Genomic DNA, 15,863 nt, shown 5'->3' with positions numbered 1-15,863 from the left:
CCTGACTCTTAATGCAAACAGTTGGTGTGTCACATCAGCAATACAATAGGTATTTAATCTTTACTGTTGTCTGTCCAGTCCAGTTTACTTTCTTGGTTACAACACGCCTCCGTGTAAACATCCACTGGCACTGTTTCTCCCACTGATCTGCCTCGATGTGGGTTATTACTCATCTCACTGTGGGACGGTTTTCCACACTGAAGTTGAGGAAGTACTGGCGTCTCATTTCCTTCATCATAGTTTGAGTCAACGATAGACGTTCCTTTTCCCCCCTCCTGAGATGTTTTTTTACAACAGCTGGTTCACATGGCTATACGTCCACATAAAGTTTATCCTATGCATTAGGGGATTTTCTTTCCTATGATCCATAATATAGGGATTATGACCAACTTCGATTGAATGTGTACATTCTATATGCTGAAAGCAGCCTGAGGTAAAGAAACATGGTCATTACCTATGAAAAATTACCTTTTTGTATATTTTCTAGGTCTTGCAATTAGGCCCTGGGCTTAGCTGTGAAAACAAATGGCGTGACATAGATGTAATCATTAAATGACACCTACTGACCCCTTAATGCACACTCTAATTGTTCATATGTTTACTGCATGCACAGGCATCTCTGCAGTACACTATAATGACAGGCTTTGTCGCCTTCCTTCAGTCACATCTTTCCTTCTTCTTGCTCGGTCATATAAACTGGTTCATATCTCTTCTCACCCCAGGCTTCAACATTCAGCCCTTGTTTAGTTCATATATGTACGAGCCCCCTTTCCCATCCCCCACCCGGGTCTCCGCCAGAGATGATAAAGCAAAGAGCACAACAGTATGCCTTGTTGATGGCGCTGAAGAGGAAGACGTGAATAGACTGTTGACAGCTAGGTAATCATAGGCTGATGTCTCAAGATGGACAGAGACATTAGATGGAGACACCAGCAGAGCAGGGGCGGCAATAAAGAAGGAAAATGTGTGTATTATGTGCATATGGACAGTCTGCTCCATTAATCCTGGGGTCCAATTTGTGCATTCAGGGAATAAATAAAGGGGGCGTAGACAACAGATAGTGTGCCTAGAGTGACTTAACTGTACACTCTGTTAAACCTGACTGGAATGGATGTTGCTCTGGGAGGGAGAGCTACAGTACAGAGCCAGCTAGAGTGAAAGAGAAAAGTAGGTCATCATGCTCTGCATTGGGTCACACTCACACACGCTTTGCTGAGAGAGCGTGGCATCCTTCAGTGTTTCTCACTTATGTGTCTCATACACCCATGTTTTTTGGGGGTTTAATATTTTAAAGGTTTTTTAGACTTTGCACAGTTATAGCACAGACCAGATCTCACTCTTCCTCTCCGCTGTTTCCATGCAGCAGAGTTACTGCATGTGGAAACAGCTGACTGCGCACTTTGCATATTGCCCACTTTATGTCTTAAACGCAGCGTTTGATGCAATCAGTGACCGTTTGCATGATTATCATTTAATTGGCTGTGTATCAGAATAGGCTTCTGTCTGCGTGAGTAGTCTGGTTATTATCCGCACCAGCCTGCAGCCTCGTCCAGCTGGTCTCAGGTGGAGACTGTCTAGTCAGTAGGACATCAATTCCACTAACCTTGGTTGCCACAAGCAGAGCACTCAGTTATCTTGAGCCTCATCAAAAGAAACTGGCAAACCACTTAGACAGTGGCTTGATATTTAACTTCCTGCACTGGGTGATTACACTGCTGTTTGACTGAGGTAGATGAATAATAGAGATATTCACCTTGCAGCACTCGATGCACATTAGATTCCTATATCCTCCCAACCCCCAAAGAGCAATTTATCATGAGGCCAGGAGATAGACATCGATTTCCAGAGAACGTTTTCCTTGAGACGGTGGATGAGGGCTGCCCTGAAGCAAGTATGATTGCATTTTTCAAATCACAACACAGAAAAAAATATATAGAAAGACATGTTGTTATTACAGTTGAAGGGATAATTTGACATTTTGTGAAACATACTTATTTGCTGTCTTGCAGGAAGTTAGATGAGAGGCTTGATACCACTCATGTATTGTAGTTTAAGATTGGAAACATATAGCCTGGCTCTGTCCAAATACCACATCTAAAACTCACTAATCAACACATTTCTCAGGTATAATGTGCTAATAAGATACTGATTGGGGGATTTTGTTTCCTTTAGAGACAGTCAGGCGATCTGTTTTCCATATTTCCAGTGATTCCAGTGTATCGTTATATTTAGAGGGATTAGTTGCTTTGGAGAGAGTGAAATAACAGTGGTTCCCTGTCAGAAAAGACTTTCTGACTGCAAGGTAAAACTGTGAAAATACTCTAAATTTAGCATACACTTTTTTTTATTATATATTTTAGGTGGCTAAAACAGGTTTTGCCGCAGACCCAGTCCACAGCAGTACATTGCTTAGCTTTCCTACAGGTATACCTCTCCGCTTCTCCAAGCTGCTGATGGCGTTGTACTGAAAATAATACACTAACTATGGATAAATTCCTTATTCAACCCCACTTCCTGTAACTCTCACATAGGAAGGAAATATGTGTATATCCCACCATGTTGAGTGATTTCTTTAATTATTTTTTCACATTCAATGCCAAAATATAAGCATAACTTACGGCATTATTTTGTCTGTTCTCCCTGTGGAAGGTTACTGGCATTAACCGACATACATGACCCTGAGGTGTTTATACAGCTCTGTTTTTCCATCTCATCTCTGCTAGTCTGGCCTGTTGGACCAGCCTGCAACCAGTTTCTAAATACATGCATTTCCATGATCACTCCAGTTTGTCCCCTCAGGCCGCAGCGCCAACATTATCATCATTCATTCAGTCGTTTATCACCCCCCTGCATCCCACAGGTTGATTAAAGAGATAATACATGCAAAGGAGGCTGTTCCATGTTTATGAGATGTTGCATGGTCGTCCACAGAGGAACAGTTTACACAAGCTGTCAGGCCAGTGGTTTAATAGAGGATAGAGTCTGATCTGTAGCTGTTTTCAGCATGCGTTCACAGGCTTTAGGAATGCTTACTGTGGGTGGTGAAGCAATAACGCCTCAAGTTCCAAAAAATCTCCCTCCTGCCAAGCAAGGCGCCCCCAGTGGCATAGTTGTCTTGTCTCTCGGTGCTTATCTGATGGTGAGGTTGTTTTTATCTTAGGAAGTTTCTAGTCGTGACAGGAGATCCTCCAGGCAAGAAGACAAGCTAAGAAGAGTCTTGTTGTGATTTTTGAAATTCACTTTCAAAGTAGGAACTGTATCTGCCATATAATCTTTTAATCCTCCCAATTTTCTTTTACCTTTTGAAACTACCATGTATTCTCTCGTACACCCTCTTAGTCTAATCCTGAAAACACCCTCGTGTAAATTCCTGTGGAGTGACTTATTCTAATGCTCAGTTTTTATTGTTGGAGTTTGGCAGTAATTATCCCTCGCTTTGCAATCATAAAAGGAGCCGGTTACAGCAGGCCAGCACACCTATGTTTGATGACTGCACTTGAGCAAACTGTGTGGTCGCACGCTGTTTGTTGACTCATGGAACAGAGAGATATTCGAACGGATGTGTGGCTTCTTCAAGTACATTTATGAAATTTGGATCTCAGTCTGAAAACCTGACCCAGTAAACCAGACCTACATTTTGTGGATTCACTAAATAACAACCAGTGATTTCAAATTATAAAATAGCAAATATACGTATTAGAGAAAAACAACACTGGAAACCTTGTGCATTCCTTTGTTCACATGCTGGTATGTTAAGACACTGTATTCTTAGGCTGATTTGCACCAGCAAATATGAGTTAATAATTAGTTTAATATCTGATTCTAATCATACTTTAGAAAAACTACTCTTAAAATGAGTAAATGCAGATTTGATTAATTAATCTGTATTTAGTGAATCCAAGTTTATTGATGTAAACCTGAAATTAAATTAGTTTGTATCACTGTAGAGATACTTGCTTACCCAAATTAAAATAAATAAAAAATAAATATAAGTGGTATTGAGACCTAGTAAGTGTAAACACAGAGGAAAACGCTTAACTTTCGGCTGCTCTGTATTCCTTAATAAAACGTTACATTGTTGATAGCTAACTAAAGAGTTAACACAATGTATAGACATATAATTGAACTGGACAGCAGACACAATTGCTCACCTGGTACCTACTCCAAAAAAGTTTTCTAGCCTCTGGGTTTACTTCTGCGGTATGTTTCTCCTGATGGCCCCACCAATGAATTTCTGTTCGGCCCATATGCCTGAGATGATGTCACAGATGTTTAAATCACTTTCCTCAGGTCTAGGAAAATTGTACAAATATAAAGCCTTCATGGAAAAAAAAAATCATCATAGAAAGAGTCATAATTGTTTGCAGTTTGAGGTGTCCTGTCAACAGTCTCTTTCATAATGGTGGCATATGAGGGACTGGAGGATCATTTTTCACCGCGATGCCATAAGTGGCCATCAGGAAGAATTGGAAGAAAGGCTGAGCAACAATCCCCAGCAGCATTGCAAAGTATGATAACGCATTTCATTGTTTGCTTGTTAACGCTCACTTACTGAAACTAAACATGACTGCTTGGCAGAGAAGCTCTAATTTCTCCTCCTTTAAAATAACCTGTATGCAGAATTAATATTCCATATGACTCATATTGACAAATAATAGTACAATGCAAAATGCAAAACAGCACAGTAAGAAAATAAGACACTACCTCGCAGCAACTCTCAGATGGTTTTAAAGGATCAACTCGTCAAAGAAAGAAGAAACACATCATAAGACTCACTTGTTTGTCCCTCAGCTTTATTCGAGTTTAAAGTTGATACTGGATCCCTTTTTTAACTTGGAATGTACAGTATTGGTGCAACATAATTAAATTTAATCTAGGTTTAACTAAACTAATGTTTAAAGGGTTTTAAATTGAACCTCAATATTCAAGCTAGTTTTTAAAAGTTTGCAGCAACATAATTTAAAGTTACACAGTGATTTAATAAAAAAAAAAAAAAAAACTTGTTGGTGCAAACTAGCATTACTGTATACAGCATTCGTCTAGATTTCAAATCAGTAAAGAAAATGGGGGGTAAAATCTTTATCTCCCTCCTCCCATTTCCTCTCTTCATCCCCAGGGTTTGCTCAGCCTTCAGTCTCAGCCTATCTCTTCCATGAATGGTCCTTCAGATGTTTGCAGGTCAGGAAGGAAAGGCACAAAGATGTTGTTGACTCACTCTGAGCAGATGTGACGTGACCAGAGCAGTGAAATCATTAAAGCAATATGTACTCTAAATGTTCTTGTGCAATAAACTTGCTCAGCTGCTCAATTCACAGGAAATGTCACAGGCTAGCAGTCTCTTAATAATGAAAATGTTTTCTCTCTCCATTCAAGCCAAAACAACTCTGCATTCCTATCTTAAGATAGATACAGCAGATTCCCAGTGTAGGGGCGTGCTGTCGATTGTTCAGTTGCTGCTTGTTCAGTTTTTCTCTCTTTTCCTTCTCAAACATCTGCAGCTCTTGCTGAAAGCGTCTCCCATTTGACCAGCATGCATCCATAATTCATCCTTCAGTTTTTCTCAGTGTTCCAGCTCCACTTCCGCATGTTTCCTGCATGACCTTGTCACTCTCTCCTCCCCCTTTATCTCAGTCTATGTGAAAGAGTGTGTGTTTTGGTTTCAGTGTGTCTGAGTGTACCCATTGTTGACACAGCGAAGACATGGGAAGTGCACACTTTTCATACCAAAGCTTCCACAGAGTAAATATTTCAAATGTCAGGGCTGCTATTGATTAGGATATTATTAAAACACTTGATTGTACTCAGAGTCTCATATGAGACACAGTGTGTGACTCCTTCATTTACCCTCTGGAGGAAAACGTATGACCTCAGCTGTACAGCTCAGGGGCGAGAGAAAGGCTCCACTGTAGCAAGAATGAAAAAAAAGAAGGCAAAGTGTACAGTTAAAACGGGAAGGGTAAGGCTATGTGTGTGTCTGTTGCCATAGAAATCTTTCCATGAACTCACTAGCTGGGGTTTTTCCAAGCAGGGCTCGTCCACCTTCTGACAGAATGAAAGACGGAGTGACAGAGCGGAGAGAAAGAGAGGGAGCGAGCAGATGTAGAAAATGTAAGCAAAACAAGGAAAGCGAAGACAAATATAGGCCCAGTCAGCTAGTGCACGGGCTAAAAATAAAGGCTCGTAGACAACAAAGCAGATGAGAGAGAGAAGAAGGCTGGATAAAAAGGCAGGTGAGAGGGAGAACACAGAGGCAGGTGAGATGCTAAAGCTTAGCACTGATCCCACCCTCTTTAATTAGCATGGGGAAGAAAGAAGGGTGCTGTTTTCACGAAAATAACATGGTGCCTCCTTAATCTTCTGAATACACCATAGAATATGTATTATAGGCCAGCCTGCTCACACACACACACACCATGCCCCCCTCAGCCCTGTATACAGCATGAAGGGTACCGTAAACAACCAGTGGGTGGGAGCTCACAACCTGAAATTTTCCTCCAACACGTCATTTGACCACTCAAATATCAATAATACACTCCTCCCTTTTGAAATGGCCACACTTGCACGCACAATTAGGGAGCAGGGGCCGTATTACAGAAACTCCATAACTGTAGATCCTATCTTAACCGTTTGGTAATGAGTAGGACCTCATTTAAGAAAAAAAACATGACTGATGACTACTGAACAGTTCCAAGTCAATGTTCAGTTTCTAAATTAAGATTGAAAATATATATTATACAAGCATCATAACTTCCTAAAGTCTTCTCCTGTCATTGAAACTAACTTACTAACTAGATAATGGTAGTGTTTGCTAACAGTAGCTAACGTTAGTATTAGGTAACTCATTTAGTCTTTATTTCTGCTTTTATTGCTTTTACACAATTGATGTTGGATATGGCAGAGACTGAACCTGCTGTCTTAGCCCACTCTCTTTCTTTTATTTTCCAAGTTAGCATTGTAATTTTCCAAAAAAAATGAACATCTTTTAATTTCTCTACAGATGTTACCAAACCAAACTTCTAACTCATCAGTGCCCATTGTTTTCTTTTTTGCACCATTTTTTCAGTGTTTAATTAACCAAGTTGTTTAGCTCAGCGAGTTAAGAAAAGTAGCAGAGACAATAAAGAATTGGTAAGGTTAGTTAGGATTTGCTTCTTTACCACCAACTTTGGACAAATCCAAGCTATCTTAACTCTTGCTATTTTAACATAAGACTTCAGATAGGAAGCTTCTATAATACGGCCCCAGTTCTTCTTCTCTTCCACTTTGCCTTTTTAGTTTCTCTCCCTCGTGGTCGACAAGTGTGCATACGCCTTTTGTCTGAGAGAGACGCCAAGAAAAACATCAAAGTTGTCCAATCCTGTGAGAGCACAGGCCTGTGCAACACTCCACCCTGCAGTTGTGTCTGACTCCAGTTGCCTAATAAGCACGCCCGACCACAGCAAGGGCACCGGCTCTGACTCTCTCGATTCAAAACCCAGCTGGCAGCACGGGCCTGCTGACATCATCACCACCACCACCAGTCTGGTTTCTGAGCTCTTTCTCTCCTCAGTTCATGATGTCACGAGCAGAAACATTGTCATGTTACAGCCTGGAGAGGGAGAGAAGGAGAGTATTCATTTGCATGTCCACATATGTATTTTTGTGCTTCTGTGACACTCTGTGGGGAACAAAATTACCAAAATGTTCTCGGGAGATGAGAGATGAGATGAAGAAGGGCTTTTAATGTGGGAAGAGAGCAGGGCGGGGTACTCTGTCACCCAGTAGGTGCTTGGAGAGAAAAGTTGGCAGGAAGATGACATGCACACTCATTCAACACCCCCGTGTACTCAGGCAGCCAAGACTGCTCAGTCCTCACACCATAAAACAGACTCATTGTGTTGTTGACACATAGTGCTCGGGACCAGCGGGGCTTTGACCACATTTACAGATATGTGACTAAATATGATCTCATGTGGGGGCACTGACCTGAAGAACAGGAAGAGATCTTTGTCAGGTTCCTCTCGGATGTGTCATGTTGTGTGTTAATCTGCTCTGTTTTGTTCTCCATAGGTGCGTGAGATTCTGGGCCGGTGTTCCTGTCCAGCTCAGTTTCCCATGATCAAGGTGTCAGAGGGGAAGTACAAAGTTGGAGACTCCAGTGCACTGATCTTCATAAGGGTAGGTCCTATAACCACCATAAACAGAATTATCTGTCACAGATACCAGAAGAAAGGTCTCTGTCTCTACATTTTATGTTTGTAGATTAAAGCTGGGGTTGGTAGTTTATTTTTAGTATAATTCATTAAGCATCATGTCATTTTCGATGGTTTGAGAGAAAACTTGAGTTCTGCTCGTCCTCTTGGCTGTTTTTAGGCTGTAGGAAACCTGGCCTGTGTTGGGACACTATGGTCAATCACAGGTCAGTAAGATAGTTGATTGTTGAGTCTCATTCTCAAAATGACAGCCTGGGAGTGAGACTCAACAATCAACTTTCATTCTTGCTTACTTGACCTTTAAGGTGGACAGGAAGGACATAATTATGTTAGTTAATTGCTTTCATTGACTAAATTACAGTCTTTTGAACATGGTTTTTAATTCAGACTTAATGTCTGCAATATTATTAATACAACTTGGAAAAGTAAACTGCCTTTGATTAGGCTACTTAACATTACACACGCTGTACATAAGACCAAATGAAATAATAATTGTTCCTCTACCTTCCACTTAAACAATAACTCTAGTTGATTGTAACCTGGGTCTTATCCTGCTATCATGTTGTTTCAGAATAATCTGAAAAATTAGTTCTCATCTGGGAAAATTGACGTGAACACGCCCTTAAGTCAGAAAAGCAACCCGGAAAGTCAGTGGAAATGTTGGTGCACGATTTGCTGAGTTGTTATCTGTTGATGCCGTATATACAGAAACAAGGCTGACAAAAGTATATTTGGCTGATAACTTTTTATTAATTCATATACTGCATATCAATTTTTTACTCACATGTAATTTTTAAGATGGTATGAAGTTGTAAGAGTTGGTTGCTGTCCATGTACCTGACCATGACTTCAATTAGTTAGTTATTAACTCATCAGATAAAGCAATATTTTAGTGGTTTAAGGGTGCAGCACTTTGTAATATAAAGCGTAATGTTTCAGCGTACTTAAATAGTGACATGTATCTTCACTGGTATGCTAGTTTCAACCAGCTCATCAGCCAGATGCTACAACAATACAACACCAAGAGTCCTTACCCTTTATAGCATCTGTGTTTCAACATTAAGACTGAAAATCTCATGGACACACCAAAGTTTGCAAGAGTGACTTTACAAACTCTGGAAACGGGACCATCTGAGGATTATATGAATGCAATATTATTTTAGGAGTTTCATCATTCTTGTCAGTAATTACAACATTGTGTTAATTGCTGAGATCTGGGAACAAGGCACCATCACAATGAACAAGTCAGATGGAGCAAAAAAGACAACTATCATACAGGTTTTAAACAAACCCACAAAGCTGATCAAAGTTATTTGCAAAAAAAAAGGAAACTGATGAAACTTTACATGATAAATATTCATCACAGTCTACAGATCCACCTCTTGGTTTAACTTTCATGAAAAAATACTCTCCCACTGCTGTCTTGTTGCTGCATTCATTTTCTGTCTGTGGGAACACCTTAGGAGGCCCATTTATGGTGGGGATGTTGTCATCTTCATTCAAATTTTAAATGAGATCTGGGAACAGGATGGTAATGTGTGGTTACTTTTTCTCCAGATTATTGTATCCCTACACATTCCATAAAAATACAATCCAGTTTTAATATGTGTGTGCCTCTTGATGATTGCTTAGTTCAACTTTGACTGAGCATATTTTCTACAGGCTAATTATATACACACAATTTTCCTGTCCTGTAAGGGATTATTAGCAGCATTTCTGGTGTTCTCACTTTCTTACCTCCACATAAAGTGGTCTCCCTGACTGAACAGTCTGATTTATCTGACTGCTTGTGTTTCTCAGACTTCCTTGAAGCCACATTGCCAGATCTCCAACATAAACGGCAGCCAAAGCTATAAAAAAAGTAGACCTAAGTTGTAATAAACCTGAACTATCCTGTGAATCATTTTTACACTACATGTTCAGCTGATTATATACCGAGTAAGCTACTTTGGCGCATATGTAACACAGAGGACTGTGAGGCCTGCAGTAATTGTATGGAGCCATACGGTGTTGGCATATGGTGTCATATGTTGTTTCATGGAAGACAAGGTCATGTAGCAACAGATAAACCACTGAGCTGCCTGGCTGCATCACCGCCCAGTGAACTGTGCAGTGTGTCAGGGTGCAAAATTTACTTTCTTAGTGAATGTTCAAATTTTACCAGCCACTCAATAGATTACTATTAGATTTTTTTTTGGCTAGAGAGTGAAGCAAATCTACCGGCCACTATCATATTTATTACCAGCACTGGGCTAATTTTGTGCCCTGCAGTATATGTAAGAGTCTTATTGTGATTTTTCTCTCTCATGTGAGTGTTTACACGCTGCCTTCATGTGGCCCACTCCCAGGACTGTACTTCTTTCCACTGAGACACAATTAGAGCTTTAGGTCATTTCCTGCGTTTGCCCTTATCTTGGCTCTAGCCTGTTTCTGCTGGGTTGTTTGTCTCAGTTTCAGTTTAAGAGCTGCCACTGTACCCACATCAAGCCTCCCAGGACTGTACAGGAAGGCTGGTGGATACCAGGGATCGATTTGGTCTCGCTTACCTAAACTGTATCCCTAGCTGGATTAATGGACTCTTTGGATGGTGTTCCAACTTGTCTGCATTTACATTATAGGCCTGTCTAACTGGAAGTAGTGTCAATATTTCTTCAGGGCACCACTCAGTCCAGACATGTGATGAAATCAAAGGCACACCCCTATTTAGGATATAGCTTCACCTTCTCTGCCTTCATAGTGAGCTCTCCGTTTACTCCAGAAGTCTTCAAAGGTGGCCTGGGAACCAGAGGAATCTGCTGAGCTCGTGTTCTCAGTAATTCTCATTTGTGAATTATTTGGCAATGAGGATCAAAGGTCTCATGTGTACTGAATTTAGGAGGACTAACAATAAAATACTGCACAAACTTATTGAATGCAGACAGAAGTTGAATCTTGTATTTCCCTTTTTTTGAAAAAAGCATGATGTTACCCTTTCTCTGGAGTCTGTCCTTGATTTAGAAAATACCCTCAACCTAGCAGTTTAAAATATAGTGTTGAGTTAATGCAAATAATTTCACCTTTAATAAGTAAAATACAGAAAGCATAAATAATTTAGGCTGGTTTAATCTAACATAAGATCCAGTTTATTAATGGAATAATCATTTCCACTACGGCTACCAATGCACACTTAGGAAGTGGAATGAGATATTTACAAATTTATGGTGAATTTAAGGTAGAAGGTAGTTTACCTTTTTTAGTGGAATACATGATTGTTTTTAAATGCACCATTCAAAGTTGGCCCCTCCACCCCGTCTCATCAAACAAGAGACTGAGAGAGACATAGAGAGGGAATTAAGAGAAGGACCTGCATTAGCAGAGCACAAAGCAGTGAATTATTTTTAGATTTTTTCACAGCAGTTGTAAAGTGCAAATAAACACTCTTACACTTTCACACAATGCCTGTTTTTAAATGAATACAGCTGAAGCGTGTGTGTGTGTGTGTGTGTGTGTGTGTGTCTGTATCTCTGTAGCTCTCACAGACAGAGAGCTGAGGGGAGAGACAGAAACAGCAATGGAACAGTTGGTTGCTACGTTTTTTTATAGTCCTGACCTCAAAGCCTGCGTACTGCATTGGCTGCGGGGTACACACCACTGCTGAACAGGATGAACCCCAGAAACATCCCAAACGCAGAAAAAACATTAGAAAATACACTTCACACACTTCTAGAGTCATAGTGGGTCTATTCATTGTTTTTTTGTTTGTTTTTTAGGAAAATCCTGCACAGTATGCCTTTAAAAAAGATAAATGTTCCAGCCACTCTGTTTTTTCAAACACTATATAAAAGGACTTAAAATATTTTTTGCTGTTACAGGTCATATTTTCAGGAGTTACCTGTTGTTTTTGGTTATTTTCTGGCAGTTATGCACATCAGTGGGAAAACATGTCATATGATTCACCAAATACTTCCCTAAAACAGTTGTATCTTGGTGCAGCTCCAAAAAATGTGGCAGTAGTTTGCCTCTTCATCTCCAGAATTTCTCCAAATATTTGGTTTGTCCATATGAAAGATGTTTTCATTATAAGAGTCATGAAGAAACAAACTAGATTCTTCCACCAAATTCCCACCAATACATGGAACAAGATGTAGAGAAAATAGTTTGACATATGTTCTCCCATTGTTCACTGGATGTTTTATCATTTACCTCTTTATTCTTTATTAATTTAACTCTTTAACTCATCCCCTATGTTTTATAATTCCCTGCTGAAGTTTTGAGGCTACAGATTTAGAGCTACTAGTGTCTGCCTGTCCCATTAATTCTATTATTATATTATTATATCATTAGGTTCGGCAGTCGCATAATTTTTCACAATTTCTTTAAAAAAAAGCACCATAAATACATAGAAAGGCATGCTTTTTCAAATTGTATTTTACTATGTAGTCCAGTATTAAATTTGTCCAGTAGTAAGCAGTAATACCTTGACTAAGACCTAAATCTGGATCCTACAGTTTGGTTTAAACTCTGGATCATGTGCGAGCCATCTCAGTTCCTTTAAACTGAATCCACAAATTTGATTGCTTTACAACTATGGGGTGCCACAATTTCAATATTAAATCAAAAATTGATCAAAATCAAATCAAAAATCAGAGGCAAAATTATTTTTTTCTTTCAGCCTATACATTGTTTTTTTTTTTTTTTTTTTGCATTGTTTCCTGCATAGTATGCCTTTACTAAAGTGATTAATATTCTAGCCCTCTATTTTTCAGAGACTAAGTAAAAGGACTTAAAATGGAGGCCAGTGTAATAATATGACAATATTACCTGATTTTACTCTCAGTTATGATGCAGAATAAAGTGGTTTTCTGTGATAAAATCTTGAAAAAGACACAGGATTGTCCTCTCCTGCATTTTCCGTGTGCGTCATAAAAACACATTCATGAAACATTACTCACACTAACGCCATCAGCAGCTACTTTTCTTTTTTCTTTTTCTTTTTTAAAAATCTGTCCTGCAAGGGAAGACTGAAGAATAAATTTAGGGCAAGGAAAAAAATAAAACACCCTTTACTGTTCTCCAAAAAAAAAGAAAAAAAAAAGCAACCTCTCTCCCTTTAGAATGAAAGGTTTTATACAAATAAAGATTATTCTTATTATTGTTGTTGTTGTTGTTGTTCAGAAAAAAACAAATACACAACCCTCTTCATTTTCTGACCTCTTCTTCCCTAATAATTTTCTTGCAGTTCCTAAGATGGATTGTTTAAGCCCTGTTAATATGATGGACATATCTAAACGTGCCTGTTGGAATGTGTGTGACTATTTGAGCCTTTGACTTGTCAGATTAGCCCTCTTCACGCTGTCTCCGCCCTCTCCTGATTCCTCTCTGGGGACGACAGTGATTATGCATATGCCCCAGCAGCTAACAAGTGCAGCCAGCACACTCCCCTTATTCTTCTGAGGGGAGGAAGCGGGCAGCCGGTTTGAAAGCCAACAAGCCCCTATTCAGCTGCCGAAGCCCTGACAATGATCTCGGGCTGAACGAGGGGATGAAGTGGAGAAAGCAAATGGGTGAACGGGCCGTATGAACAGAGGGGGGGAGTTAATAAGGCGTCTTTGTCCCCAGGGAGGGACGAGATGCCCTCAGCCGTGGGGCACAACAGCTGAAATGGACCATGGGCTTAATTTTCGAACTCACCAGCAAGATTTTGAAGAAGAAATTGGTTCAGCACGCCCCCGCAATGATGACAAGAAGTCTCTCTGTTCACTGTTGCCATAGAAACAAGGACTGGGTCTCTCAAGGCTGCTAAAGACTGTGATACCCCTTCAGTGGTTTGGAAATTAGGCAGCTAAGCCATAGATTTAAAGCGGAACATGGTCCCAAAACATGTTTTTTAGCCACAGCGCACTCCTCAGTATCTCTGTATGGAATCCATAATAAGCTTGATTTAAGTGTTTTTATACTATAATTTTATCATTCAGTTTCTTATAATGCTGCAAGTTTAGATCCAAAAATATGTAGGCTATGATAGCTGCATACATCTGCTTTTGTTTTGTTTTTTTCAATTTAGTTTTTATTGAGGATTTCAGCATTTGTACTATATGGCTTAAAACAAACAAACCCAAAAATAAAATAACACAAACACAAAAAAATATTCTTTTGAAAGATTTTTAGTGTTCCAGCAATTCTTACAGTTTCATCAACTAAATCAGTCGGTCTACTTTACCCTGATTATAGCTTTTTTTTTATTATTAACAACCACATTTTCAAAGAGAATTCCCTTGAAATCTGTGAATTTGTGGATGTCAGATGTACTCGCCACATCTTGCCAATAACCGTCTGATGATGAACTCTGATTGCCATTTTTCTTTTGTATATTTAGTTTAATGTTTGGCATCAGATTTTGGTAAAGAGTTGGTATAATTCTATTTTATATGCCGTCGTAGAAATTTGGATTACACCATTCACCTCCACAGAGGGTTCTATTTTGATATCCTTCCTATAATAGTCCCTTAGCTGTAAGCACCTAAAACTCATATTTATCCAAGTCACATTTATCTTTCATATTCTAGAAACTCTTCAGCTCCCCAAAGTGCACCATGCTGTGATACTCCTGGTTATCCACTGTGTGAAACTCTTATCACACCCAGCCTCTTTAAACTTATTAATTATAATGCTACACATTCTATGCAAATTCTGTTGTTAGATGACTACAAATCTATAAACAGAGTTAATTGATAAGCTAACGGTCTGGAAATTAGTACTGTGCAGTTACCATTTGAAGACCCTGAGATAATTATTTTTATAGTCATGCAATTATCTCACTCCAGTTACACAAAGATATTTGTTTATTTGCATTCCCAGTAGCAGTTTCCATTGCGACAGCTACTCCTCCTTGACAGTTAAAAAACAATAACAGAGTCATTATAAAGATTTATGTCAGATCAACACCTCTATTATAGTATCGTGCAAAAACTAAAATAAGAGATCATAGAGTCAGACAGCAGATCTCTTCTGTAAACTGCTTAGACAAAGAAAAAGTGTGTCTGCTTTGTTGAAAAAGGTCTATTCCTCTGTTCCTGTTGTAACTTTAAATTTTATTTTAGTTTTTTATATAAACAACCACATGTCAGTACAGCAACAACATTTCCAGGCACTATGTCATCCATAAACTTCCATCTAACAGACAATAAATAATGGAATACTGTATGGACATGAGATCTTTATACAGCACTGCATAATTTACATCCAGCTCTTCATGACTGGTAGAGCATTATACATTATAAGGAACTTAAATGACATTTTAAACAATAAGCCACCAACCACATTCCAAATTTTATCTATATTGTCTGTCTTGTGATGTACAAGTCATTTCTCAGTCTCAGTAGGAAAGTCAGTGTTTCCTTCAAGCAAAGTCTCTCCTGCAGGTGGGTCAGTCTGAAACCATTTACAAGTAATTTTTTTTTTGCTGCTGATGTCAGTAATTTCAGGAGGTATCTGTTGCTTCCTGTCATTGTTCTAGCAGATCAGCTAAATGAGGTGATGTGCATGTCAAAAAGAATATGCTGCATGATTCTCCGAATACTTTCCCAAAATAGTTGTATCTTGGGGCAGCTCCAGAAAATGTGGTGGTGGTTTGGCTCCTCATCCCCACAATTTCTCCAACATGTCTGGTTTGTCAATACTCAATGTGTTTTC

The 15,863-nt window shown here is 39.3% G+C and overlaps 1 protein-coding gene across 1 annotated transcript in view; it reads left to right on the top strand.

Moving 5' to 3' along the window:
• Positions 1 to 15,863, top strand: part of gas2l1 (growth arrest-specific 2 like 1) — a 31,066-nt gene that overhangs the window by 5,751 nt on the left and 9,452 nt on the right. The window contains exon 2 of the mRNA XM_084728896.1: positions 8,050 to 8,157. Coding sequence (XP_084585022.1) covers positions 8,050 to 8,157 — 108 coding nt within the window. The remainder of the gene's footprint in view (positions 1 to 8,049; positions 8,158 to 15,863) is intronic.

The sequence above is a fragment of the Lutjanus erythropterus genome, chromosome 10 (genome assembly GCF_056507025.1).
Source record: "Lutjanus erythropterus isolate fLutEry1 chromosome 10, fLutEry1.hap2, whole genome shotgun sequence".
Taxonomy (NCBI): Eukaryota; Metazoa; Chordata; class Actinopteri; order Lutjaniformes; family Lutjanidae; genus Lutjanus; species Lutjanus erythropterus.
This window is presented reverse-complemented; position numbering and strand designations above follow the sequence as displayed.